Consider the following 25,391-nt stretch of genomic DNA (forward strand, 5'->3'; position numbering starts at 1 on the left):
TGTGTGGGTGGCAAGGTCTGGATGCTGGATTTGGGGTTATGAAGGCATGAATCACACCAGTACTTGTGCTTGAAACACCTGCGGAACGTTTGTACAAAATTTGCCAAAAATGCCTATACGTCAAATAAAGGTTATGGAGCACCCTCCCCCCTCCCACTTCTACCCTCACAAACCCCTTGTCAGGAACATTATGAAAAAAACAGGCTTCTTGGTGAAATTTGGGTATGCCTGGATTTTGTTAAGATTTTCCTAGTGAGATGATTCAATCTGTCTTCTGTAAATCAATATGGAAAAATTCCCAGCCATTTCACTTCAGGTACCCCACGGTAAATCAAACAAGGCTCCAGTGACTCATGAAACACAACAACTCATAGCCCTGGTTAATTGGAGTCTGGAAAATAAAACCACTCCAAATATTTCGTTCCCTTCCATGTTTTTATAAATCTCACACTACATGTGTGTTTGTGTGTGCGTGTGTGTGTACGGGGCTGTGCACAGAGCGTTACCTATTCCAGGTAATAGGATTTGTAAGACATGCTAAACTGTCTGTTCCTCTGCTTCCCCAGAACTCTGCCTACTCAGTTTGTAGTCTGTATTGCACTTGTTTTGTTGGTTTTTTTTTGTGATTTGTGTTGTTATTTTTTTTTCTTTTTTTTCTTTTTTTTTTTTTTTTTAACAGGCTGGAAAACATTAACCTCTTTAGCATGAGTGTGCAGCTCTCCCTCCACCTGCTTTTTTCCTTAGCTGGCCAGGTGCCGCCTCTTATATCTTGTGCAGTTACTGAAAGAAGAAAAGAAAAAAAAAAAAAAAGGAAAGAGAAAGAAAAAGGCACACCATGCTCCTCTGCTTTATGAGTTCTTTGTCTCCTCCACTTCGTGTTAAGGCCTCCTGAATTCCTCTGCTCAGACCGTCGTGACCCTCATGACGAGCTCTCTGTTACTACTAGACTGACTCCTCTGTTCGTGAGGCCTCAGGTGGCTGAGTATATGCAGGATGGTATAAGCACAGTGGTGGTCAGAGAGGGTGCCTGTGGCATGGCCGGCAGCCCGTGCCCCGCTGTCGGCTGGAGCGGAGTTAGTGGCTGTACCACCAGTGGAGGACGAGTGGGTGGTTTGGGAGGAGGGGCGCTGATTTGTCCTGGTCCCTGTTTTTTGCTCCTCCATGTCCTTTGTTTTGTCATAGTTCAGCACTTTCCACTGCTGATTGACCGCCTGCCACCGTTTAAAAATCCGGTAAACCGAGGGCCCTTCGTGTATTATTAGACCTGGAGGGAAGGGGGAAAGAAATAAACATAAAACACAAACAAAACTTTAGAAAGAGCCATAAACCTTCCCCAGCATTTTCCCCCAGTTAGCTGGTTAAGTTCAGCTCTCCAGCCAGTGCTTTCTCAATGATAAATCCTGTATTTTAATTACCGACAGGCAGAGCACTGGTGCTCCTCCACTGCTGGATCCCTTTTTACCCTGAATTAAAGGGATTACAGTTTTATCTCAGCCATCGATAAATGGATCGTAAATGGAGCACAGTGAGTTATGCTCTTACAGCAAAAGAGTATCTGTTTACCAACAAATGCCCAAGGTTTATCTCTCACTGGGCTAATTTTGCATGCTGCATAGGCATGATTCACTGGGCTCAGGCGGGTGTTTGGAGGGGGTGTAACTGCAGCTGACGTGTCAGTGACGGCTGCTGCACCAGCGCTGTGTGTGTGCACAGCCCGTGTCTCTCCCCACACACACAGCAGCAGAGCAGACACACCTGTGGAGGCCAGAGGCAGCAACTGAGCAGAAAAAGAGGTCTGTCTGTACCTGTAAGTGGTTTTTTATCCAAGGCAAAGTTTTGCTCATCTGCAGAGCAGATACCTCATGGAACGTCACTCCCTCCTCTGAGGGAGAGCTCAGCATGCTTGACAGAAAGGGCAGAGGAGCTCCCTGTGTGTGCAGAGCATGCAGGCAGTGCCTGTATCCTGCTGCCCACCTCCAGGCACAGGACTGATGTCTGAGGATGGCTCTGGGCCATAGGACGTGGCATTGCTAATGGTCTCTGTGCTCATAAGAGAAGGAGCAGCTCAGGTCTCTCAGTAGCCCAGCAGTTATTGCATTCCCAGCTGTCTCCATCATCCTCCCCACCATTGCATGAAGACTAAGGAATTAAATAATTTCAGTTGCTTGGATGATGACAATACTAGAGCATTAAGCTCTGATATTATTACTGAAATTGCAGACTCTGGCTAGACCCTGTGGAAGCACTAGGTCTAGCAGTGGCTGCAACACAGGTCTTCTCCACTGAGGCTGGAGGAAGCTGCAACATCTCCTGTAGACTGGCTTAGCTGGCACACTGTAATATATCTCATAAACTTTGCTAGAGAATGGGATTTATGTGGAATGAGAGGGGATTCTGAGTCTCCCTGCTTTGCAGCCATCTGTCTCTTAGGCAAGTGCCTTTGTGTCCCATGTAACTGAAGCCAGACCAGCAGGCAGGACTGGGTGAGTTAGCACATGGATGGCTTCATTGTCCTTAATGATGAAGACTTCACCATCGTGGGTCAGGATTGAGATTATCAAAAACCTTTCTAAGAAGAGTAGCTCTCTTTCCTTCCTGTTGCAAACATAAAAATACATGAACAAGACTCACAAGAATCAAACTCATGCCTAAACAAAGGGGCTGACTTGACCAACAATGTGTAGAGAGATGATGGGCACCACAGAATAAGTGTTTTACAGCTATTCCTGATTAATCAAATGCTACAGCTTTACCCACCACCTACCTTTTCCAGATAGTTCTAGTTTCTGATGACAGATAATTACTGGAGACAACCTGTGCCACATCAGACCCCAAAATACCTGAAGGTCATCTTACCCTTAGGGCTGATCTCCCCATTACTAACTGATGGGATGCAGCCACTTGGTTTCTTAGGATCAGCATCTGATATTAGAGAGTTTAAATCACTGCTTCAGTACAGATTGAGATTCCAGTCTCTCTGGTTCTAAGCATAACTAGACTTGATCCTAGATTAGCTTCAAGGGGACTTACATTCGTTGAAATGGGTGCTGAGCCTGCTCACTGGCTCCATTGGATAGCTTGTGTGCACATCTGACTATTTTGGGACAGGGAATGGTGTAGGGCACTACAGTATGAGAGAGTTCTACCCTCTGGTTCCCAGAGGCCACTGAGATTGCACAGCTGTAACCCTGCAGTGCTGCTGGCTTTTTATAACCAAAACCTGTGATGTCATAATAGAAAATGTGGGTTTTCCTTCCTGCTTTGAAACATGGTTGAGAATTCTGACGTGGTGTGATCAAAGCATCAACTATAAAAAGCAGGACTTAGGGAAAGCCTGCAGATCCAGCCAAGGAGACAGAGCTTTGAAGCACGCCTGAAGTGGATTAGCCCACAACAAGGGACATTAGACATACATTTAAATGAGCTGTCTGATAGGTAATTAATGAAATTCCACTCTGATCAATGTTTCTCAGTGTTTCTCAGAGACCACTTTAAGCCTGGGATAAAAGAGCCAAAATCAAATGTTTTCTCTTTGGCTGTAGAACATTCTCCATAGAATCAAATCCATTCTACAAAGTATTAAACACCGAGCCATGATTGTAAATCTATTCTTAATTACCTTATCACAAATATTTAATGTGCAGCCTGATTCAAGAGGCTGTTTATAAAATTCTTGTTTGTTTGCCTTCTAATTATAAATGTTATGATCTTATGCAATTAACTGTGTGATGCTGATGGATGGGTTGCTGAGTCAATTGAGCAGCTGTTTTCTTATATAGTTTTGGTTTCCAAATATTTATAAAAGTACAAAATAACCTCTTTTCATCTGTATTTAGTGGGCTCTAAATTACTTATCGATTTCCCAGTGTCAAGTTCAGGAGGCTGTAAAATTAAGAAGGAACCAAGTGGAGGGGTGGGCATGGAAGCGGAAGTAACAGTGATTCATTTACAAGAGGAAGTGCCAAGAGTAAGCAAGAGTCTATCAGTAAATATCAAGCTGCAGGATGCTTAATGCTCTCACTGAAACAAATCTTGTCTGCCTCAGATAAATTAGGATTGGAATTCTTACATTCAGCTCTGCATCCCTTCAAGAATCATTCTTGTTGACAGAGGTGAAATGTTCAATTTAAAGGCCAGAATTCAGTGGGAAGTCCTTTAGGAAGGACTGTATTCAACTTGAGGTGTCCATTTAGAAGCAGTTATTCCATAAGCCAAATCCTCTGTGTGAGTGTGTAAGGTTGCAGGCTGGCGTGATTCTCTCTTTGTGCAGTCCTCGACACAGAAATGTCTATAGCAGAGTTTCAGATGGATTCTGGGAGTGTCCTGGTCCTTATCTACTCCTCCCCATTTTATCTCGCCCTCTTCTGCTTCACAAAATCTGTTCTCAGTGGATTCTCTGTGAAAACCATCATCTTCAGAAGGAAAATTTCTGTGAGTTGTAAACCAAACTTGTTGGTCCAGATTGTTGCCTGCTTCATGAAATCCCTAGTTTGTAGTGCTGGTGAAGTGAAACTCCCATGGAATGTGGGCACTCATGATGTGCTGCGGTCATTCCCATTTTCTCATGTAGAGACCTGGCTGGACCAGCATTGGATGAAATTCCTTGATCTGAAAATTATTGAAAGCTGGACTCTCTTGGGATTAGATGAGACAGAGGTGCATTGCATCAGTGGGCTTGTAAGAAAACTGATCAAGAGAAAGGTCCTCAGCCCAAGGGCCAGAAGGACTGCTGGAAGAACAGTGGCAGATGTAACAAGGGAATTGTATTTCTGTCTCTGGATGGGGAGGCGGGGATCAGTTGCTGTACCACCATCCTGTGAGATTAACTCAGGGGATTGTCAGCCTCCAATTTCAAGTAACTTTGGAGCAGCAGTTTCCCAGAAATGACATTCAGTGAATTCCTGAACATGGTCAGCCTCTGCCACCAAGTGATGTTCTCCCCAGAACTTTCAGCCTCTAATTAACCTTCCTCTTATTCCTCTTGCCATTCATTTTCTTGAAGGAAACAGGTAAAATTTTTGGGGCCAGAACAGTTTCACCTGTCTGCCAGTAAAGAAAACCACCAAAACAGGGCTTCTGCTGACAGTGGGTGGCACATCATCCCTGCACTGACACTCATATTATCTACAGGAGGAAAAATCACAGTCCATTCTAGACAATTACCTTCTCAAAAACACCCTGTCCTGTCACCTCTTGTTTCCACCTTCAGCAGGACTTTGCCTTTTTGTTTTCCTTTTCAAATGTGATTTCCTCTCAGCCAGACAGCTGCCATGCCTCAGCCTGTTTCTGTTGCTTTCATTACTGGGCGTCAGGGGAAGATTATGGCAGCTGTGATCAAAGCTTAATGTTTGCCTCCACAGCAGTCATGACTCAGGCCAAGGTAAACCAAGCTTTCTGGGAAATAGCACTTTATTTGCTAGGCTTTCTCTCTATTGACATCATTGCATATACAAACCCTTCCCTCCCCTTCTGTGAATTCTTTAATCTTTTGTGACAATCTCAAATTTCTGCACTTTTGTTTCCAAAGCTCCACCAGCTCAGCCCTCACTAATATTTTTGCCTTAATCTTATTTGCTCCATCCTTAGTCACCTTTTATCTTGACCTAAGAACAGGAAAGTGGCTGATGATAAATCAGGAAAAGAGAGGCAGAAGGATCTGTTCATGGAAATACAGACTTGGAAAGGGGTACATAGTATCTGGCATCCCTCACCATTGTGCCCCAGTCAGTTCCAGCTGAATATGACAAGTTCTCTGAACAGCCTAGCATACTTAGATGCTCCTGTGACTGATACTCAAGGCTGCAGAGCTGTGCTCTTCAGGAAAGGGGGAAGAGGGTGAACCAAGGAGCAGGGAGAGGTAGTTTTGTAATTGAAAACAATGTCATGGCATCAAAGCAACTCTGCACTTGGGCTGATTTGGAGGAGAGTTATGAACCTCAGAGCTGACTAGGCTGGGAATGAGGTAATGTCCTTCTTCTCCTCAATCCTGCTCATCATCTCCAGGACCTCTTAATTTCATCCCCCTTTTTCTGCAGGTGAACTCCCCAGCAGGGTGCAGTCCCAGACCAGAGAGGTGCAGAATCAGCACTGTAACATCCCACCTGCCTTTTGATTCCCTGATTAAATAAACTGGTATGTCACTGTCTTCAGCAGTGTGACTGTCTGGTCCAGCTTGCATTTGGGATTCTGATTCCTCATTCCTAAGGGTAATGCTTTGCACTTCTCTTTATTCAATTACATCTTGTTGATTCCTCCAATTTGCCAAGTTAATTTCAAATTTCAAATGCTGATCTGATCCTCCAAAGTGCTTGCAGCCTTTCCAAGCTTGGTGTCATCTGTGTATTTTATAACAGCACATCCTATTTAATTATCTAAGTCATTAATAAAAATATTGAAGAGAGCAAAATCCAAAAGATTCTCTACTTGAAATGTGTTTTCAGTTTACAGCACACCACTGACAACTGCTGAGAAAGCAGTTTCTCCATTGGCTGTACACCTGCATTTTAGTTATTTAATCTAGAACATGCTTCTCTGGGAGGAGAGTCCAAAGGCAAAGCACCAAGAGCATTGCCCAAGCCACAGCATATTAAATTAACGGCTTCCTCCTTAGCCACTTTGCAATTACCTTTCCAAATTACATCTGGTTATACTCCTGTGCTCACCAATTGGTTAGCTAAAAAATATTCAGTATCTTTCTATAAATCAGTTAAGCTGATTTGCCCTTCATTTCCTCAGTGCCTACCTTCATTATCTGATAGAGATTATATTTAAAGTTAGGTGTTCTGCTTGCATTTCCCCAGCTGCCTGGCACCTTCTGCATCCTCCTCAAGTTCCTGATGATGAAATGCTCATGGGTCAGCCACTGTTCCTGCAGCTGCCTCTGAAGTTCATTAGGACATGCTGACAAGGACAGAGCTAACTCATTTGAATATTTTTGAGGCTCTTTTCTGATTCTGCTCTGGGCCCCTTTCTCCTCATTAAAATTATTTTAGTTAAGTTTTGAGGACTGAAACAAAGGCAACATTTAACTATTTGGCCCTTTTTTATCACATACTATTTGAGCTCTTAGACTTGCCTTGTTCTTCCTCACTTATGCATATGGACACAGTTCTTTTTGCCTTTTGAATGTCTGGATGGTCATCTTGGGGCTCAACTCCGACAGCTCCCCATGCCTGTGTGATTTCTAGAGACTTTTCATTAGTTGAAGGTTATTCTTTCTGCCTTTTGTGTGATTGCAGCTTCTGATTTAGGGTCCTCAAAGAGTTCCTGATGCAGCCTCTGTGCTCCCTTCCCACGCTTCTGAGCGTCCCCCTGCCACAGGCACAGTTTGCTGCTGTGCCTTTAGTATCATCCTTTTTGGCAGCTGTGAGCTGTTCACAGCTCTTTTATCCTTCAGATTCTCTTCCCAAGAGACACTCACTGCTCTGCTCCCCTGGGGCTGCTGCTGCTGCTTTTCTGGAGTCCATTATCCTCACATCTTATTTTTCTTCAGCTCTGGAATGCTTTCATTAAACACTTGTTTCCCATACAAACTACTGACACATTCAAATTTTCAGGGAGTCTTTGCTTTCCGGAGAAATTGAATAGGAAGTATAGATTCATTCATAACTCTCATCTCCACTATCCAAAATATAATTTTTGTCCCAAGAACGTTTCAAGAGCTGAACAGACTGCCCTGCATACAGGAATAGTTCATACTGGTTAGCCTGGAACATGTGGTGGTGTCTTTTAGACATTTCTGGAAGCTGCAAGACACTGGACCGGTGATCAGGATTTCTCTAGTCCACAAGATTTTTAGCAAAGGTCTGCTCTGAATAATGCTGGAACTGTACTAGGTGGGTGTGCAAACATAGCAATTTCCAGCACTGAATGAGATAAAGTATAAATTGAAAAAGTATTCATAATGATTAGAGCTCAAGTGAATCCTTAACATATGGAAAAATAATTAGCTGATTATAATCAGGCATCTTCTTATCAATCATTCTCAATGCACATTTTTTTTTTAATGTCTGAAGAACTGATTATGTAGGAATCTGAACTGTGTTTTGGCTCAGCAGGACTGGGATGTCTGCATGGCTGGACTCCCTTGAGTGCTGTTATTACTGGATGACATGGCCATCATGGATCCCATGGACCTGGGGAAGACAAAACCCTCCTTCTTCTGCAAAGTGCATTCACTGTAGTGAGATTTCACTGCCACTCAGCTTTCCCAGCACTGGGATGCCATGCTTGGATCTCCTGGGCCACAGGGCCATGACTCCAGCAAAACTGAAATCGAGTCCCTCAGAGATTGGCACCTCCATGGCCAGGGAAGAGCTCCCACCAGTGTACACAGAGAAGCTGTTCCCAATTTTGAGGAATTATTTTATGGAGGTTTGGACTCTTCCATTTTGGGTCACTACAGCAAAAACAAGCTGGCCCATAACCTTCAACTGCTGACTAACCAGAAAACCTTGTGTTTATTACAGCTCATTTCTCCTTGTTCAAAGGCAGCTGTGCCTCAGAGCTTCCTCAGCCCCTGGTGGGCCAGGACCACCCCTCCACGTGCAGTGAGAGCCCTTCTCCTTCCTGCTTCCTCCACTCCAGCTGGCAGAGCCATGGGAGCAGCAGATCCCATCTGGGCAGGTCATTATGCTGTGTCCCAAGCTCTCTGCAGCCGTTTACACCCAGTCCCAAGAGTCAGCAAGAGCCCTGCCAGGTGGGACATGGATCCAGCGTGCTGGCATCTCAGGGAGTCCCCACAGCTGCTGCTCCACCAGGTGGGTGATCCTGGGGCAGAGTGTGGGGTGCTGGGGAGAGGAGGCAGCTCTTCAGTTACTGCTGGCAGTGCCTGGTGTGGCAGCTGGCAGCGTCCCTCCCCCAGGAAGCACTGTGATTTTGCAGGATGAGGCTGAGCTACATGGCAAGAAACAATTTCCAGGCTGTGACACTGCAGCAGTGACACAAGTTCATGTGACACAAGTATCAAGCAGTGATTCCTGTGTGCACAGGATGCCATAGGTTCCTCTTGGAAGCGGGAGCTGTTCACCCCACAGACACGGCATTTGTTGCTGCAGAAGGAGGAAGGTTTTATCCAGCAGGATGAATTGAGCTGACAAGTAGGACTGCTGTCATGGGGCTTGTGGAGCTCATGGGAGCTGGGGGCAGGGTGTTGCAGGAGCATTTGGGGAGCATTTGGCTGCAAAGTAATGCATCTTCTCTGCAAGGTGCTGCCTCCACCCAGGGCAGCCCTGCTCAGCCATGTTCGCCACAGCACGTGGGCCTGTAGGGCTGAGCTGATAAGACCCAACATGAGGAAATACTGGTAAAATTAGGGAGCTGAGAAGAGGTGTCCAATGGAAACAAAATTTCATTTTGTTCAGCACTCCCACATGGTTTGTTTACAATGGGAAAATAACTCAAGTGGTCCCGCAGAGATGTGACAGAGGAGCTGGGCTGACCCCTGGAGTTTCACACAGCAACACCATGGCCCTGGAGATGCCACAATACTTCCAGCTTAAACATGCAAGCTACCAACCACTGCAACTTCCTCCTCCTGCACTGCCTAAACCAGTACTTTTTTACCCTTTGACTCAAAACAGTGATAAAAACCACCCAAAAGCAAAACAAGAAATAACAGTGAAAATAGATAAAATGAAACCCAAACAAATTCTTGCTCAGTCAGTCGATAAAAGCATAAACCGAACTACTCCTATAAACTCAGCTGGCTGTGGACAGCTACAGCAAAGTGGATGTTGTGCCCTAAAGGGCCCTTGTACCCCTGTAGTATTTAACTCACAGGGCATGATAAAGCAGAGGATTAAAGGGCAGTCTGTCGTTATTCAGGCAGCAATAAATGAGACTCTTCTTGGAAAAAGCAACTAAATAAATAGAGATGGGAGCTCCACCAAGAGAACAACCCTTTGTTTCTGAATCATGCATCTCCAGCACCATTCCCCACTTGTGTGTCTATCCATAACTGTGCCAGAACAGGAGGGATAGGGCTCGAAGGCAGTACTCATATACATACCTTCTTGCTGTCTTAAAGTTTCCCCTCCTTGCTTTGTAGCTAGGACTGGGTAGATCCTCTTGGGACCTTTTTTTTTTTTCCCTAATTTAAAATGGATATAACAGCAACACCCCACATCTTGAAAAGGCTTCGTTCAAGAGGTGAAAGAGACTCATTGTGTGCATGACAGATACTGCAAGGTCTTTAAAAGAAGGGAGTAAATATTAATTTCAAGCTAGGTTGAACAGAGCACTGATCTCTAGGTGATTTTATGGGTCTTTTCTACCTTCAGATTTCCAGACATTCCCTACAGAAGTCCATGGAGTTGAATACTTATGGTGAGGAGAGAAAAAGCACATGACTTCCACTTCATTCTGTTTGCATGATGGAAACCATTCCTCCAGGTCTGGGTCCTTTACCTTCCTATGCCATAGCTAATGTTCCTCTGACCAAAGCACTGCCTGTGCAGTCATGCTGGTCCTCAGACGTTCCAGGGACGCTCCTTTAAAAGGAAAGCTGGACAACACCACTGTGCTGTGCAGGGCTTGGGAATCTGCCTTCACACTTGCTTGGAGTGAGACCTGAAAAAGTCACATTGTTCCCCAGAATGGAAGAACACACATTTATTTGCAGACAGGTTAAAATGTTTCATTTGGAATTGAATTTTTTTTAAATGTTGTATTCCAAATTCTGACACTGAATTTGAAATACTCAGCATGAGCAGTCATCTCTAAATGTTAAATCAAAATGCTTTTTTCAAGAATGATCAAAACATGACATTTGCTTATTGAAAGTAGAACTAATGCCTCCCTCTCTGCTTTTATTAGCAAATTAAATTCTGTAAGGAAAAAATGAGAATAGTTTCACAATTTTTTCATTTTCAAAGGGATGCAGGTCCTTTTTGAGCCCAATTCTTCCAGAGTATTCCAGTCACCTAAGTGCTTTTTCACTAAGAGAAATACAAACCAATTAGGAGAGACACAAAGGTGAGTACAGATCACCCTTGACATCCCCCAGGGTAACGTAGGGCACATGGGCTAAATTAATGGACCTGACATGTCAGATGTTGGTATGTGCATTGTGATTGCTTCTACTGCCTCATTGGAGTGAGATGTGGGCATCTTTCCCCTCCAACAAGCAGGAAGGCATCCCAAAGATGTGAGGCAGAAGGTGTTCATGCTGGAATTTGGCCAGCCTTTTGTTGGGATAAATGTGTTCCTGGAACACACCATGGTGCAGCCTGTCCTGTGCCGCTTTGTTCTTCACAGCCATGACAAAAAAAAAAAAAATCTTTCATTGCAAACCCAGGATTTCTGTGAGATCTCCCAAAGCCTTTCACCTTGGGTACTGCAGCCTCTCTCTGCTCCCTGATGATGTCTCCATAGGTCTCACCCCACCTTCTCCCCTGCAAAGGTCTTCACCTCTCCCACAGAGGCACTACTCAAAATTAACAAAGGTGGTAGAAGCCAAGAGGACAAGGGTCTGTTATTTCTGATCTGTTACTAGCTAGGATCTCTAGGAAGGCAAAAGATGTTCCTTGCTTCTCTGCACATGCAAGGGTCTTCCACCAGAGCTGAAGGCCTTTGTGGCTGCAATATCCAGATGAGTGAATGCTGACAGAGGCTGAGGGACAGGTCAGGGTTTACCTGCACCTATGGGATCTGCCAGGGCTTAGCTCACAAGTATGACAGCAGTGAATGGAGCTGAGCGTGGCTAAACCTGCAGCAAAGGTTTAGAGAGCCTTGGAGAACACAGAAAGGTTCTTCATGTGGCTGTGGCTGAGCAGAGTGAATTGTCCCACCTGGCCTAGTATGGATATTGTGGAACCAGCTCTGCTATAGGGCAGAGGGGCTCAGGCTGTGGCTGTCATTTGTGGGTCTTGGTGCAGGAAGAAAAGCACTGCTTCAGGGAGTAACTTGCAGGAAGAATTAACTTTAGCAACTTAGCCCATAGGCCTGTTTGCAATATTCTTCATTACAGCCTGTTGTATATGGGTTGAAAGATGGCTCTGCTGGTAGGCAGCCATCGATCAGTCCCTATGAGGTGATTCCAGAGCTTGATTAATGTGGCTTCATATTAATCTCTTCTTACTTCTGCTTCTGGGTCCCCACTGAGCTGGGGACACACCAAAAGCAGCGTCATCCACTATGCATGGGGGTGACCCTGCCATGGTCTCAACTTTGACTATGGAGTTGAATTCTCTTGCTACAGCCACAAGAGCCTGCCATGGACCACAGCTTCCACCTCCAGGAGTAATGTGTCTGTGGGGTGCAGGCTGTAGTAGGAGGAGCGATGGGACAGAAGGCAGTTGGAAAAACACAGCCTGGCACAGAACTGAGGACTTTTTTCATCCCTTACTAGATAGCACAATTTGTGCAGCTGGCATGGGAGATCCTACCAGCTGCCTACAAAGGAATTTCCTGCCGTAGTGTAGGGGTTGTGACAGGCAGGCTAGTGCTCCTGCCTCTGCCCACATACGGAAACTTAACCCAGGGACACCAGGCACTTGATTTTGTCAAGGAGTTTAGTGACAGGAAGGCACCATTCTGATTGTAATGTATCACACTTGAAAGCACAAGATGCAGTTCACAAGGTGAAGGAATTTCTTTTTTCCCTCAAAAACTGTTAATGATGGTGCCCTCATTAAATGCCAAACACACTGATCCACTGGAGCAGAGAGCACCATATGGTTATTCACAATAAATACATCTCTGGAGCCCTGCTGCAACAGTGGGACCCTGCTGGAGATGGATGTGGGGAAGGAGTGTGGAGCTGAACACATACATGTGAAAGCCCAGGTGCTGCTCAGATTGTGCTGGAAGCCAAGTTCCTTCCCTGCAAAGAGGGAGAGGGTTCAGAGCTAGGTCCAAAGCTGTGTCTCTTTGCTCAGCAGTGATGTGCTGTCTCTGTGGAGAGTGGCCAGAGCTGTGCTGGAGTCCTGTGGGCACACAGAGCCCCTGCAGCCCTGCCCACTGCTGGGAGAACACAATGCACATGTGCCAGCTGCCCCTCTGCTCTCTTATGGAACAATCAATGCAACAGTGGATAAAAATAGGTCCCTTCTTTCAGGGGCAGAAGGGTGGCTTGTCTTGATTTTGCTAAGCATCCACTGTTCCTGGATAACAGCCAAGGAGTCCATGGTCAGATCAGCTTTGCAGCGTTGCTTCTGATGCTGGCCCAACTACAGGGCCCACAATGATTGCTCCCCAGGAGGGACCCTGCCCAGCTGGATTGAGAGCCCCATAACATGCCCTGTGGGGACTGTTCCTGTCTACACAGCCTCTGAACAGCTGATAGATCAATGATTTGCTCAGTGGTTTTTAAAGCATGCACACTGTGGCTGAATGTGTCCAAACCAGAGTTCATGGTGAAGAAAAGGTGACTTTGCTGCCTAGCTTTATCCCAACTGCCTGCTCTGAAGGTAGGACCTGGATCTGGCCACTCCAATTAGCTCCTGGTAGCTCCAGTTTACACACAAATTGGGTAAGAAGTGCATGAAGAGCATGGCAAGTAGAGCATCAAGCTGAAAGGCACAGAACACTTCTGTATATTCTCACAGTTCTCTTCCAGGTATGCCAATGCCACACACATTTGCTGTGTGGGCTGCTGTCAGATCTCTCCTCCAAAGACATTTGCTGAACGTCTCTGCCTTTTGCTCTGCCTTTAGGGTGTCATCAAGCCAACATGTGGGTTTGGCAATTAAAACTGATTCCCTACCGCGGTAGCGATTCTTCCAGCTTTGTACCTTGGGGGACTGTGTAGACCTGAATGAAAACAGCTGCTTTCCTTTTGAGAATGGGATCGGTACAGATGAAGACCAAGACCCTGAAGACACCTCATTTCTCAGTTTCTTTTTATTTCATTGTGACTTTGACTCCTAAACCCTTTGAATGCTGAGGGCCCAAGTGACCTGGCTAGATAACACCCCAAGCCTACCTCAGCCCGGTAATTCCTCTAGAAAGCAAAGCTCATTTAAAACAAAATCCCATTAGTCTTGGCAGGAAGCTTGAATTGTCACTGTTTCAAGGAAGCTCCATTAAATACTGTTCCCACTGTACTATGAAAGATCAAATGCTGTGGATCAGTTTTAATTGGCTATTGATTTCTTATGTTATTACCTATGGTTGTGCTGAGATGCTGTCAGACATACTGGATGCTTTTGATTATTCCTTCTGGCAGCTGGGATTAAAAACAGCAGGCAGACATTTCCTGATCTGTAATGGATTGCCATGGTGTGCCAACAAGAATCGTTGGCTGGATGAATGGTCCTGCTCTGCCTATCTTGTGCTGCTGAGCTGCAGTGCCATTTTGAAGGCAAATACCATCAGGGGCCAGCCAGGGAAAGAGTGGGAAAAACTTCAAAGAGCACGAGGATTTAGTGCTTGCAGAAATGCACTGCTGTCAGCATCAAGGCAGGGTGAGCCAGGGAGCAGGTACTTGGGCACAGACAAAGCAGAAGTGCCCATCAGTCAGTGATCCAAGGAGAGGCAGATCAGATTACTTTTGCATTGCTGGGGATAACCCTCCAGCATGCCAACCTCAGGGAGACCCCTGTGTGATCCCAAGCAGGCCAGCACACACAAACCGTATCGCCACAGCCCTGTGCACACAGCCTGCAAATGGCCCTCCTGGGACATGTTTCTCCCTCAGAGCCCATCTGGGGATGCCTGAGCCTACTCTGTGACATGCTCTCATTAGCTGGCAGAGTTCCTCTTTGTTTAACAGGAGATGCTTTCCTGTCCTCCTGACCCCAAATGACACCTTATTCTACAAATGTCTACTTCCCCTAATTGCACTTTGACAGAGAGAGAGGCAAACCCCTCCTTTCCTCTCCAAGGACTGTCATTTAATTAACAGGCAGATATCTCTCAGGATGTACAGGCCAGCTCTAAGCTGCTACTCTCTCCTGTGAAGGCTCATTCCATTTATCTGTGCATTTCGATAACCACGTTTTTGCTAATCTCTTGCTATGCGAGAGATTTACCTCTTGGATTTACCTCTCATGGACCATGGAGAGAGCAGTTAATCAAATGAACAGTCCCCATCTCAGATGGTTCCTGATCTCAGATGTCTGTGTTGTAGATGACTTCATAGCAGAGCAATACCTATGCTGGCACCATCACCAGTTTCTAGTTTAATCCAACTCTCATATCTGTCCTACAGACATGACCAGAGATAGCACAGATGAAAGAGAGATCAGAATCAAAGACATTGAGGCTGGCTGGATATCAAGAAGTATTTAATTTGTTCCTCCTTCACAAACTGGGATCCTCTCTCTGCAACCTGTTCTTGACATATGTTTTCTAACAGGTTCTTAAATAAAATCCAGTACTGGAGGTTCCCACAAATCCCAAGCAATCTTTTCCAGGGCTCCTTGCTCTCCTGTTAGATGTCTGAGAGCAAGGGGGAGAACAGTGTTGAAAGGCCATCTTGCACATCTTGCCCAGATGGACATAGCTTCTGGTGCTTGAGGCCATACCACCTGTCTTGCTGATCATGAGGAGCAGACCGGTTTTACTTTGGTTGTGACTTTTGTTTTCATCATGGGTGAAGAGACAGACAATGGTTCCTGATCCCTCCAACTGTTTTTGTGGGGCATGCTAGATCTAGAAAAGTCCAAAGAAAACTAGTATATTACTGAAGGTTAGTGACTGAGGGTCAAATCCAGACCCCTGGATTTTGTTCCATGGATCAATGGTCTCTGAGTAAACAGACATATTTTGAGTGTCCAGCTTGGAGATGATCTGACCATTTCAGAACAAATGAGAATAACAACCACCAAATGATCTGTGCTGAGGGAGCTGTATGTGCAAGGAGGTACTCATGCCCTCACCTTTGACTCCACACTGGAAAGATCAGTGCTGCCATGGGATTGTACATGCAAATTGTCACCAATTGCTCTATCTTGGCAAATTGCTCCCTAATTGTTACTTGGTAGAGAGGAGATCACACAAAACAGCTGGGCAGTTGTGGACTGCCTGTCTGATTTTAGCCACACCTCTGCAGAGTTGGTGGCTCTCCAGCTTTGAGACTCCACAGTGCCAGAGGAAGTGTCCTGCTGAGCACCTCCAGTGACAGGGTGTGTAAACTGGCCTCCGGGACGAGAGTCACTGGCTGCCCAATGGATGTGAGACACCCAAGTATAACTGAAGTGCAAACTGCCAGGAACTACAGAGGAGCTCTGTTTCAGCATATCTGCTCTTCACTGAGTACCTTGTCTTTCAGCCTCCACTCCTCTGCTAGCGAAAGAAAAACTTGGGGGTCAAGCTGGAGGAAGAAACAACTGGAATTCATACAATTACTGTAGGACCTATGGTATCACATTCTTCTAGCTAAGGCTGCCCAGCCTGTAACAAAAATATGTACAGACAGCATTGTACATTAGCTGGAAAAAACAAGTGTGGTAGAACTGAGTGCACCTAATGTCCTGCCCTTTCCCCACGACTGAGCTGACTTAGTTCTTAAATCTTTCCTACCCACCCACAGGCTAGGTAACAAAAGAGGAAAAGGGCTCTACTGCAGAGGAAGAGACACTGAATTGCACAGACAACACTCCAGTATTTCAAGATCCATTTCCACTGTAATTCTCCATGAGAGGTTTTATCCTAAACTTGCAGAAGTAGAACTAAAACCCAGGGACTAATAACAAGAGGCTTTGGGCCATGCTGGCAGTCAGGAGCAGAACTTTCAATCTCCAGACCTGCCTTTGACCATTTGTCAAAAGACCCTGCATGAGACAGTAAGGTTTGGAAGAAGGATGAAGAGAGGGAGAGAAGCTGTTCCACAGTGAGGAACTCACTGCAAGCCTTCTAGGGAGACATTGCTGCATCCATCACAGCTGCACAAAGTTATAATGAATGAGGAATTCGCCTCAGTTGCAGTGTTCATAGAATGGGTTGGGTTGGAAGGGACCTTAAAGATCATCTTGTTCCAACCTGCCTTGGGCAAGGACACCTCCCACTACTCCAGGCTGCTCAGAGCCCTGGCCAGTGTGGCCTTGAACACTTCCAGGGATTGGGTACCCACAGCTTCTGTGGGCAACCTGCTCCAGTGCATCACCACCCTCACAGTAAAGTACTTCTTGCTAATATCTAACCCTACTCTCAAATTAAAGCCATGACCCATGTTCCATCACTACATGCCCTTGCCCTAAGTCCCTCTCCAGCTCTCTTGTAGACTCCTTGACAGACTGGAAAGCTGTATCCCCAGACCCTTCTCTTCTCCAGGCAGAATAACCCCAACACTCAGCTTGTGTTCATAGGAAAGAATTCCCTGTGATCAGTCCCTTCCCCTGGCCTGACCTGGCCTTGCCTCTTAGAGGGACAGACCAGCCTTTTGGCTAGTGCTAGTGCACCCCCTGATATCTGCAGGGCTGAGGAGAAGTCACTCAGAAAAGAGAGAAGACCACATCAACAGCCAGGGAGTCCTGGTTGTACAACTCCTGCTGAGTATCTCATTTGTCACTGAGTTTGAAGTGGGTAGAAGAGGAAGAGGAGGGGAGTAGAGTGAACACACACTCTCAGCTAGTACTGCTCAGAGCTCATTTCCTCTCCACTGCTGAGCTGGCAACAGCAGCAGCAACAGCTGGGATTTCAAAGAGTAAAAATGCACTATGCAATCAAGTTTTACACTGCAGGGTGGCAGGGGCAGAGGGCTGGCAGCATCACATATGAGCTTTTCTACAGGAATGGAGACAGAGCTCACGTGCTCCAGAACATCCCCTCTCCTGGATGAGCATGGGTGGGCTGCCTGGCAGCACGAGTAGATGTGCTGCACACAGCCCAAGTGGAGCCAGCTCTGAGTAGCTGCTGAGTGCTGGGCAAGAGAACTCACGTACAGACATGTTAACTCACTGCATCTGTAATGCTTCCCACTGGCTTTTGAGTTTGTGGGAAAGGCAGCATGCCTGGCACCCCAGGACTGCCAGCTGTGCAGGGAGGAACATGAGACAAGGGGATGCCCGAAGTCACGACTCTGAAATGTTCCTGGGAATGGGATGTCTGCTTGTTCTTTGGCTGGGAAGAAAAAAAAAAAAAAAAATCAAAGCTCTCAGTTTAGGGCATTATGCCTCAGCGGAGAGGCAAATAAACTTATTTTCCCTCAGAGAAGGTGGAAAAGAGAAATAGAGGCCAAATCCTTAGAAAAATTAACAAAAACAAACAAGCAAACAAAACCTAAAATCTGATCTGTCTGCCAAGTTCCCCTTCAGTTCAAGGTTGGCATGGTTTGTTCTCTGCTATGTGGGAAGATTTACCTCCTATTACCAGATGAGCTAATCAGTTCCCCTCAGCTCTTGAAGCTTTATCAAAGCCAGTTAATCATGTTACTGATGTCCGCCCAGCTCAGAGCTCTCCACTTCTGTCCCCTGCCAACAAGGTGACACATGTGCACACCACACGTGCATAGGGAAAATTTTTTTCTACTTTCAATTCTACCAGCAAGAGGACATCACCTGTTGTGCCTATTGTGTCAACATATGGGTGCTGCCCATCTCTCTTTAACTCCCTTTGCCACACTTTGTTCCCGGAGAAATGTGGTAGCTCCACCAGCATCACATGAAGGAGCAAGATGATCTCTACAGGCCAAATTCATGTCTCACTGCTAGCACAGTGGTGGCAACAGTGGGAGGAATTGGTCTTGGCAGGCCCAAGTCCTGTGCTGGAAGGCTGCTGAGGCCAAGAGCCATTTGAACCTGGATATCGAGGCGTGCAGTCCAGAATTCTGTCCCTGCCACTGGGTCTGTTTTACTTCTGCACCCAAATTCCACCAGTTGCTGCTCTGTCCTGCTTCTCCTGAGAGCTGGAACAGGGGCTGTTCTTCCCTCTGGAAGGGCTCTATCCACACATACACATATCCACCAAGTCAAGATGACTGCCTTTTCCCACTGAGTTTTGGAAGGCTTCTTCTAACCTCATAATAGTGATGCCAGGACCCAGACATGAAGAGCTCTCCAGTTCCCTTTTTTTTCAAGATGACTGCCTTTTCCCACTGAGTTTGGGAAGGCTTCTTCTAACTTCATAACAGTGATGCCAGGACCCAGACACAAAGAGCTCTCTGGTTCCCTTTTTGCTTCCTGTCAGGGTCATTTGAACTGACAAGTTATCTTGTGGCCTGGTCTTGGGTGGACACTGCTCAGGGGCGCATTTGGAGGTGGCTGGTGCTCACCAGGAACTGCTGCAGGTATTGGCAGCTATGTCCCTCCATCCTGCAGACCTGCACTGGGTCCCAGAGACTCTGCTGGGGCCAGGCTGACAGCAGCTGCTCTCCAGGCTTGTGCAGTGTGAGTAAGGCAGCTGCATCCTCAGAGAGCTGCTCTGTACCAGCAACCTGACATGGACCCCAGGCTGGCCCATGATCTCATTTGGACTTGCAGCTCCAAGGTGGCCCAAAGAAGGGGAAACCACTCCTGCCTGCAGAGAGACTGGGCTGGAGAGCCAAGGAGCTGTGTGTGGAGAGACCCTGCCATGCCTGCTGTGGGGCAGTCCCTAAATTAGCTATTCCAGGAGAAAAGGAGCTTCTCTAAAGCCTTACACTCCCCAGCCTCCCCCAGACCTCCCTACCCGCTTCTTTCTCTGAAGAGACATCTGTTTCTCTCTGGCGTTTTTCAAGTCCCTCTGCCACCACAGCCAAGGAAACACTCTGGGGCCGCCCAGACGAGCTGAGAGAGCAATGGGCCACAAAAGCAAAGAGGAAGAAAAGCTGTGGGCACTCAATCCAAGCCAGCCTGGCTCTCCACGCCATGTCCCACTCCTCTCCACAGGTGAGTGAGCGGCAACCGTGGCCGCGGTGTGAGATACGATCACCCACCTATACAGACAATGTCCATGAAGCCGTACATTCCATAGCAGATCTGGAAGAGCAGGTCCTGGCGCTGCCACTTGGCTGAAGGACTGAAGGTCGACCAGATGAGCCACGAGATACTGGCGATGAGGAAGAGGGAACCCAGGATGGCTGCTGCTATCTGAACCTTCTCAATGACTGTCAGAGAGATGGCCTGCCACTGTACAGGGAGGGGACAAGAGGGAGGGAGGAAGGACAAAAGAGAAGAGATTAGTTACTTGGAGCACATCACTGTTTTACACCATTGTGGTGGCTTTGGAGATCTCAAAGAGCACCTATGGGCATAGGTGCTTTTACCCCATCCAGATCTGGGATGGAGCGTGGCAGGAAAGCACAGCAACCTGAGTGAGGCAGGATGGATGAAGGCAAGACACCAAAAATAACACGCCCATGACAGTAGATCTGCGATGGCCATCACAAACCATAAAGTTCAGTTGCTCCCTCAAATAGAAGCCAGGCAACGTCCTCACCCAGGGCATCCCAGTACCAAAAGAGTAAGTATCTCAAAGAACCAAGCTTTCTTTTGAAGGCCTCATATGAGCTGGCTCTGTGCCACTTTGTGAGATCTGACATGATCACAGCCCTAGGTAGAATTTCACAGTGGCAATGCACATCCCACAGAATGTGCTACAAACAACACAAGTTTTTGTGGTTAGGACACTCTGCCTTTAAATGATGACATGTTCAGGCTGTGTTCCAAGGTAAACGTCAATGCTTCTTCCTCAGAAAAAGAAAAAAATAGAAATAACTCCTCCAAATCCATTCACTTTGTCAAATAGCTTTGTATAAGCTACGTTATAAATATCCTAAACCCAGACTCCTCTCTGTCATCCAGCATAAAACCTCCCCACTCAGATTTACACTGCTGAGAAAACTGTCCTATAAAACCAAGAGCAGAAATTGGAGTCTTTAACAAGACTTGGGGACATGGTCCATAGCATCTTCTGCAAATCAAAAATCAAACCTGTAAACAGGGTGAGGAGAGACAGTCTCTCCTGGCATCAAAGTATATAGGCCACCTCTAGCTGTGAGATACATGCCCTTGAAATCACAGTGGGACTGGCAGGAGGATAAACAAATATGGACTTCAACCTCCTCCAGGTAAAGAGGATTCAGAGGAGTTGGAAATCTTTAGCCTAGATTCAGCCCAAATTCAGTTTCCCCATGAAATGACAGTCTTATGAGATCTCAGTGTCCTGCATGTTGGTCAAACATATTCTAGGACAGCAGGATCACCCAGCAAGCCTTGTCCCATCCTTCTGCAGAGCAAGAAGGGAGTTCAAGTACTGGATACTTCTTTACTGCTCAGGCCAGCCAGGACTTAGCAATGTTTTTTGCAAGGACTTTTGAACCCTGACTGAAGGGCAAGGAGGACAAGAAGTGACTTGTGCTGGTACAGGCATGCATGGCACTGCTACCAGTCCAATGACCAAACCCCTGAACCAAATGCACTTCCCTGAAAAGGGCTGCATTTGGAGAGGGACAAACGAGAGCTTCAGCTGGAGGCTGAGGTCTGTGGGTGGCAACTGAAGGAGATTGCTCTGCCTCTGCCAGCCTTGCTCTTTGGCTTACATCCTGCAAGGGCAGACAGCCCTCAAATTGTCTACCATGGATGTGCAGCACCAGCGAGGTGGGTGGTACCAGCTTATTTCGTAGTTGGCCACAGAAATGGCTACAGAGCTGCTGAGCAGAGAGAGAACTTGTTCCCCACTGACTGGGCTTGTTCCTCACTGAAGCAGGACTGGGCTTAGCTAAACCCAGTCTCTTCCCTGGGCCCAGCTACTCCAGTCTCCTTCCTGCCATCTGCCCAAGCAGCTGACCCAGCCAAAGGCAAACACAGCACTAGGGACACTCAGTAATCTTTTCAACCATTCCCACTCTGCCACAACCCAACCTGCTCCATGCCTCCACCAAATCCACCTGGACCCTTTGTGCCACTGAGAAGGTCACACAGTGAACAGCCTGGAAGTCCCAATGCTGCACGGGTGCTGGAGTCCACAGGAGAAGTGCAATGGTGCAACTCCTCTCCTGACATCAGGCAGAGCAAAGGCCACCCAGCACTCATCACATATCTGGTTTCTGAGGGTGGGATAAGCAGCTCTGCCGTCCTCCCATCAGCTCCTCAGCTTCGCTCTCAACAGCACCATAAGCCAATGAAGGAAAAATCTGCAAGCAATGCCATTAGCCCAGAGCTCCAGGACTAAATTCATGTGGTGGGCAGGGAGCTTGGCTATGTGCGTGGGGTTGCAGTTTCGCCCCTGCAGCTTTCCCCAGACCTCATCTCCCCTTCCACGACCTGGGGCTCAGAGGGAATGAGAGTGCTGAGAGCACAGCCTGGTGCTGCGTGCGAAGGTTTTACTGCAGGCCCCTCACGCTGACCCGCGTGTGCCTGTGCCAGCCAAATCATTCTGCATCATTTCTCTCTCTTGAGGAGGTAATGGACTGGCTCCTCACCATCTGCCTGGCAAACTGCAAGGCCTCTGGTAGCAACAGGTCCTTCCAAGGTAGCAATTAGAGGCAAAGGGAAGAGGAGTTTTTTTCTACAACTAGAAGCCATGTACAACCAACACCATGGCTTTGCAGAGAAAGGGAGGCTTAAGTGTAGCACTAAACACAGTGTCAAAGAGGATGGGGCTCAGAGAACAGAAGAGTTACACTTGAGTGCAAAACCTCAAACCCTGCTCCCCTTGGCTGGGAACAGGGAGGCTGAAACACTGGCAGGGACAGTGCCCGACACTGCTCAGCTGGCAGCGGCTGCTGGGAAGTTCACTGCGGTGCTAATGAAGAGCCTGGAGTCTGACAGCTGTGCCAGGGGGTAGGAGGCTCTCCTCCTGCATCTGGCACTAAGTGACAGTGACACACACAGCAGCAGTCCTGACTCTGTTCAGAAGGTGGCACTGGGGTGTGATTACCCTCTGGCAAGGAGGTAAATGGGTCAAAGCTGAACATAGGGGAAAAAAAGCCAGCATGCAGAAGAATTTAATATTTTCCAGTAGGGGAAAAAAAAAAAAAAAAAAAAAAAAGAAGTAATAAATGTTGTCTTTTCTCTCTGGCAACCCTGAGAACTGCAATTTAGAGTCCCAGATCTAGCTTGAGCTACTAATAACTAGAGTCATTATTTTTCATCTTTTAATTCCATCTTAGCATATGAGATAGAAGATCTTAGCATGAGCCTGTTACCCCCATGAGTTCTCAGACAGAAAGGTCCAAGAGCTGTTCAGAGCTGGAACGTGCTTATGAATTTCAGCTGCAGGAGCTGGGTTTGATGTGTCCCTGCACTGGTAGCCTTAGGAGCTCACCTCAATCACAGCACTGTGTCTTTCAGATTTCATAACAGCCCTTAGAAAATCACCCCTTTTCCCAAGCCCTCTCCACCCTCATTATGGTCAGCAGACCAAGGACTTGGCAGGTGACCCTATCATCCATGGGTCACCACTACAGCTGCTCAGCAACTCTGGAGTCCCTCTACTGGCACATCTGAAACCCCCAAAGCTCTTTGTCTGAATGCCTGGCAGCAGACACAGCTCCCTCCCTCCAAATCTCCAGCTCAAATGTTCAAGATCTAGCAAGATCACAGTGTCAAGCAATCCCACCTTGTGGGGAGAGACCTAAATCTGAGTCCTTCTTCCCTCAGCTGATGATGACTCAAGCTCCTGGCAGCCACTGAGCTGCACTAAAGTGCACTTTTAACAACGCAGCTCACCCAGGTTTTCAGTCAGGGACATGACCTTTAGGCAGGTAGAAATCTCTACAGATGCTCTGCCAATGCTGAACAGCACAGAACTAAGGACTTGGTGGTACCAAAAAGCTTTAAAGGCTCCTACAGGTTAACATGATCACCTTTGTGAAGTCCAGACTCACAATGGCTTCAGAACATGCCCAAGCAGTTCTCTGTGATGGTCTGCCACCTGCACTGGAAAAGTGCACCAACCCTGCAAACCATTCTGGAGAAGCTGTCTGGAGCTGTCTGTCTGTCCTCTGCTACCGACCCCCTGGGCCAAATGCTTTGGCACACCACCCATGTCTGCAGGTGCAAAACACCACTCTCTCTCAGACCAGTTTCCCCAAGTTTCTCCATTTTGCTTAAATCACAAAGCTCTGCAACCCAGATGCCTCAGAAAGGGCTTCTTAGGAGCTCAGGTCTGACATTTGTGATGACTTTAGTCAGGATCCAAGCCGGTACTGCTGCCTTCGAGTCATGTCACTTGTTCTCCTGCACTGTTTCAAAACCTGCAAGTTGTACTTGACACAAAGCTGTTTCCCTGCTTGCTTCAGTGCTTCTGCTTAGAGGTTTCTAAGTGAAAACTTGCTAATGTAACACAGATGAATAATGTCATTACTATATTATTTAATGCCTGATCTGTATTTCCCTTTCTTTGGCACTTGCAGTCTACAAAGGTTCCCAAGCACCAGCACAAACATATCCAAGGCAGATACTGCCTGCAGACGATGTCTATGTCTTACTGCAGCAGCTTGCAAAGAAGTCTCGTTTGCTGGAGAAGCCTTCCTGCACTCCCCTGAGAGCTCCTCCATGCCTGCCTCAGGCAGTTCAGTTTATTTTTATTGCTGTATCTGACACGTCCCCTTAATACACATCATTAACATCCTGAGCTGGGCTAGTAAGCAATTTAATTCTCAGACCCAGGGTCACAAGCAAGAGGAGGTTTTTCCTAGAAGGTTGGAGAGGATCATTTGCAGCTTAGGTGTGGTTCTCCCCTTGCTGCTGTCCCAAGACCCTGGCCATCAATTATCTTCGGGAGGATGCTTTTTTTATATAAATCGGCCAAGCAAAATTAAGCCACTGCTGTGGCATGGCTTCCCTGCTGTACACTTACAGATACTGTGGTTTATTCAGATACTAGAAAAGCAGCAAGGAGGAGGAGGGCCCAGTAGGACTATGTAATGGAAACTTGCAATGATGAAAACCCCCTTCCTCCATGTGCCACAGCATCTGGTAAGACTCAGGCTACAGCATCAGCATCCTGGAAAATTCCTGTTTTAACACACAGGCCCTGAAGTCTCTCTTGCAGTGACTGCACCCATTGCTTGCAGGCTGCAGCTGAAGCTCAGCAGGGACCAGCAAAGCTCATGCTCAACACAACTGATTCAACAGGCTGGGACTACCAGGAGACATCAATAAACTTGCCTCGAGCTTTTTAGCTCAGGATCTCAGGCTGAAGTTCAAACACCCTGTGGGATCAGCTGTTCTTGCAGTTGTGAGTGTCCTGATGAAGAGGCCATGTAAGAGCACTCATCAGCTCCTAACAGATCATCACCATGGACAAAATGGACCCAGAGATGAACAGAGACCAGATCCCAACCCCAGCACTGGATAACTGGGGATCTTTGGAGCTGAAACAGCCCGCAGTGCAGGAAGAGTCGGAGATAACAACTGTAAATCAGAGCTGAACTCATCAAGACTGCAGACAGTTGTTGGGAAGGTTAGTTCAAACAGATTTTCTCTTTGCTAAAATCAGAGCATCAGAGTGGATGTGGTTCAGGGCTGACTACAAAGGAGTTGTATAAATTAAATACACTTCAGAGACCCATCAAGGCAGATACC

General features: G+C 46.9%; 1 protein-coding gene across 3 annotated transcripts in view; it reads right to left on the reverse strand.

Moving 5' to 3' along the window:
• Positions 1-601: 601 nt before the first annotated feature.
• The window catches only part of MARCHF4 (membrane associated ring-CH-type finger 4), a 97,292-nt gene continuing 72,502 nt past the window's right edge, over positions 602-25,391 (reverse strand). For all 3 annotated transcript variants that reach the window (XM_068195498.1, XM_068195500.1, XM_068195499.1), the window contains 2 exons: positions 19,796-19,988; positions 602-1,264 (listed from right to left, as the gene is read on the reverse strand). In XM_068195498.1, coding sequence (XP_068051599.1) covers positions 903-1,264; positions 19,796-19,988 — 555 coding nt within the window. In that variant the 3' untranslated portion in view covers positions 602-902. The remainder of the gene's footprint in view (positions 1,265-19,795; positions 19,989-25,391) is intronic.

Source organism: Anomalospiza imberbis, chromosome 7 (genome assembly GCF_031753505.1).
Source record: "Anomalospiza imberbis isolate Cuckoo-Finch-1a 21T00152 chromosome 7, ASM3175350v1, whole genome shotgun sequence".
In the NCBI taxonomy this organism is placed as follows: domain Eukaryota; kingdom Metazoa; phylum Chordata; class Aves; order Passeriformes; family Viduidae; genus Anomalospiza; species Anomalospiza imberbis.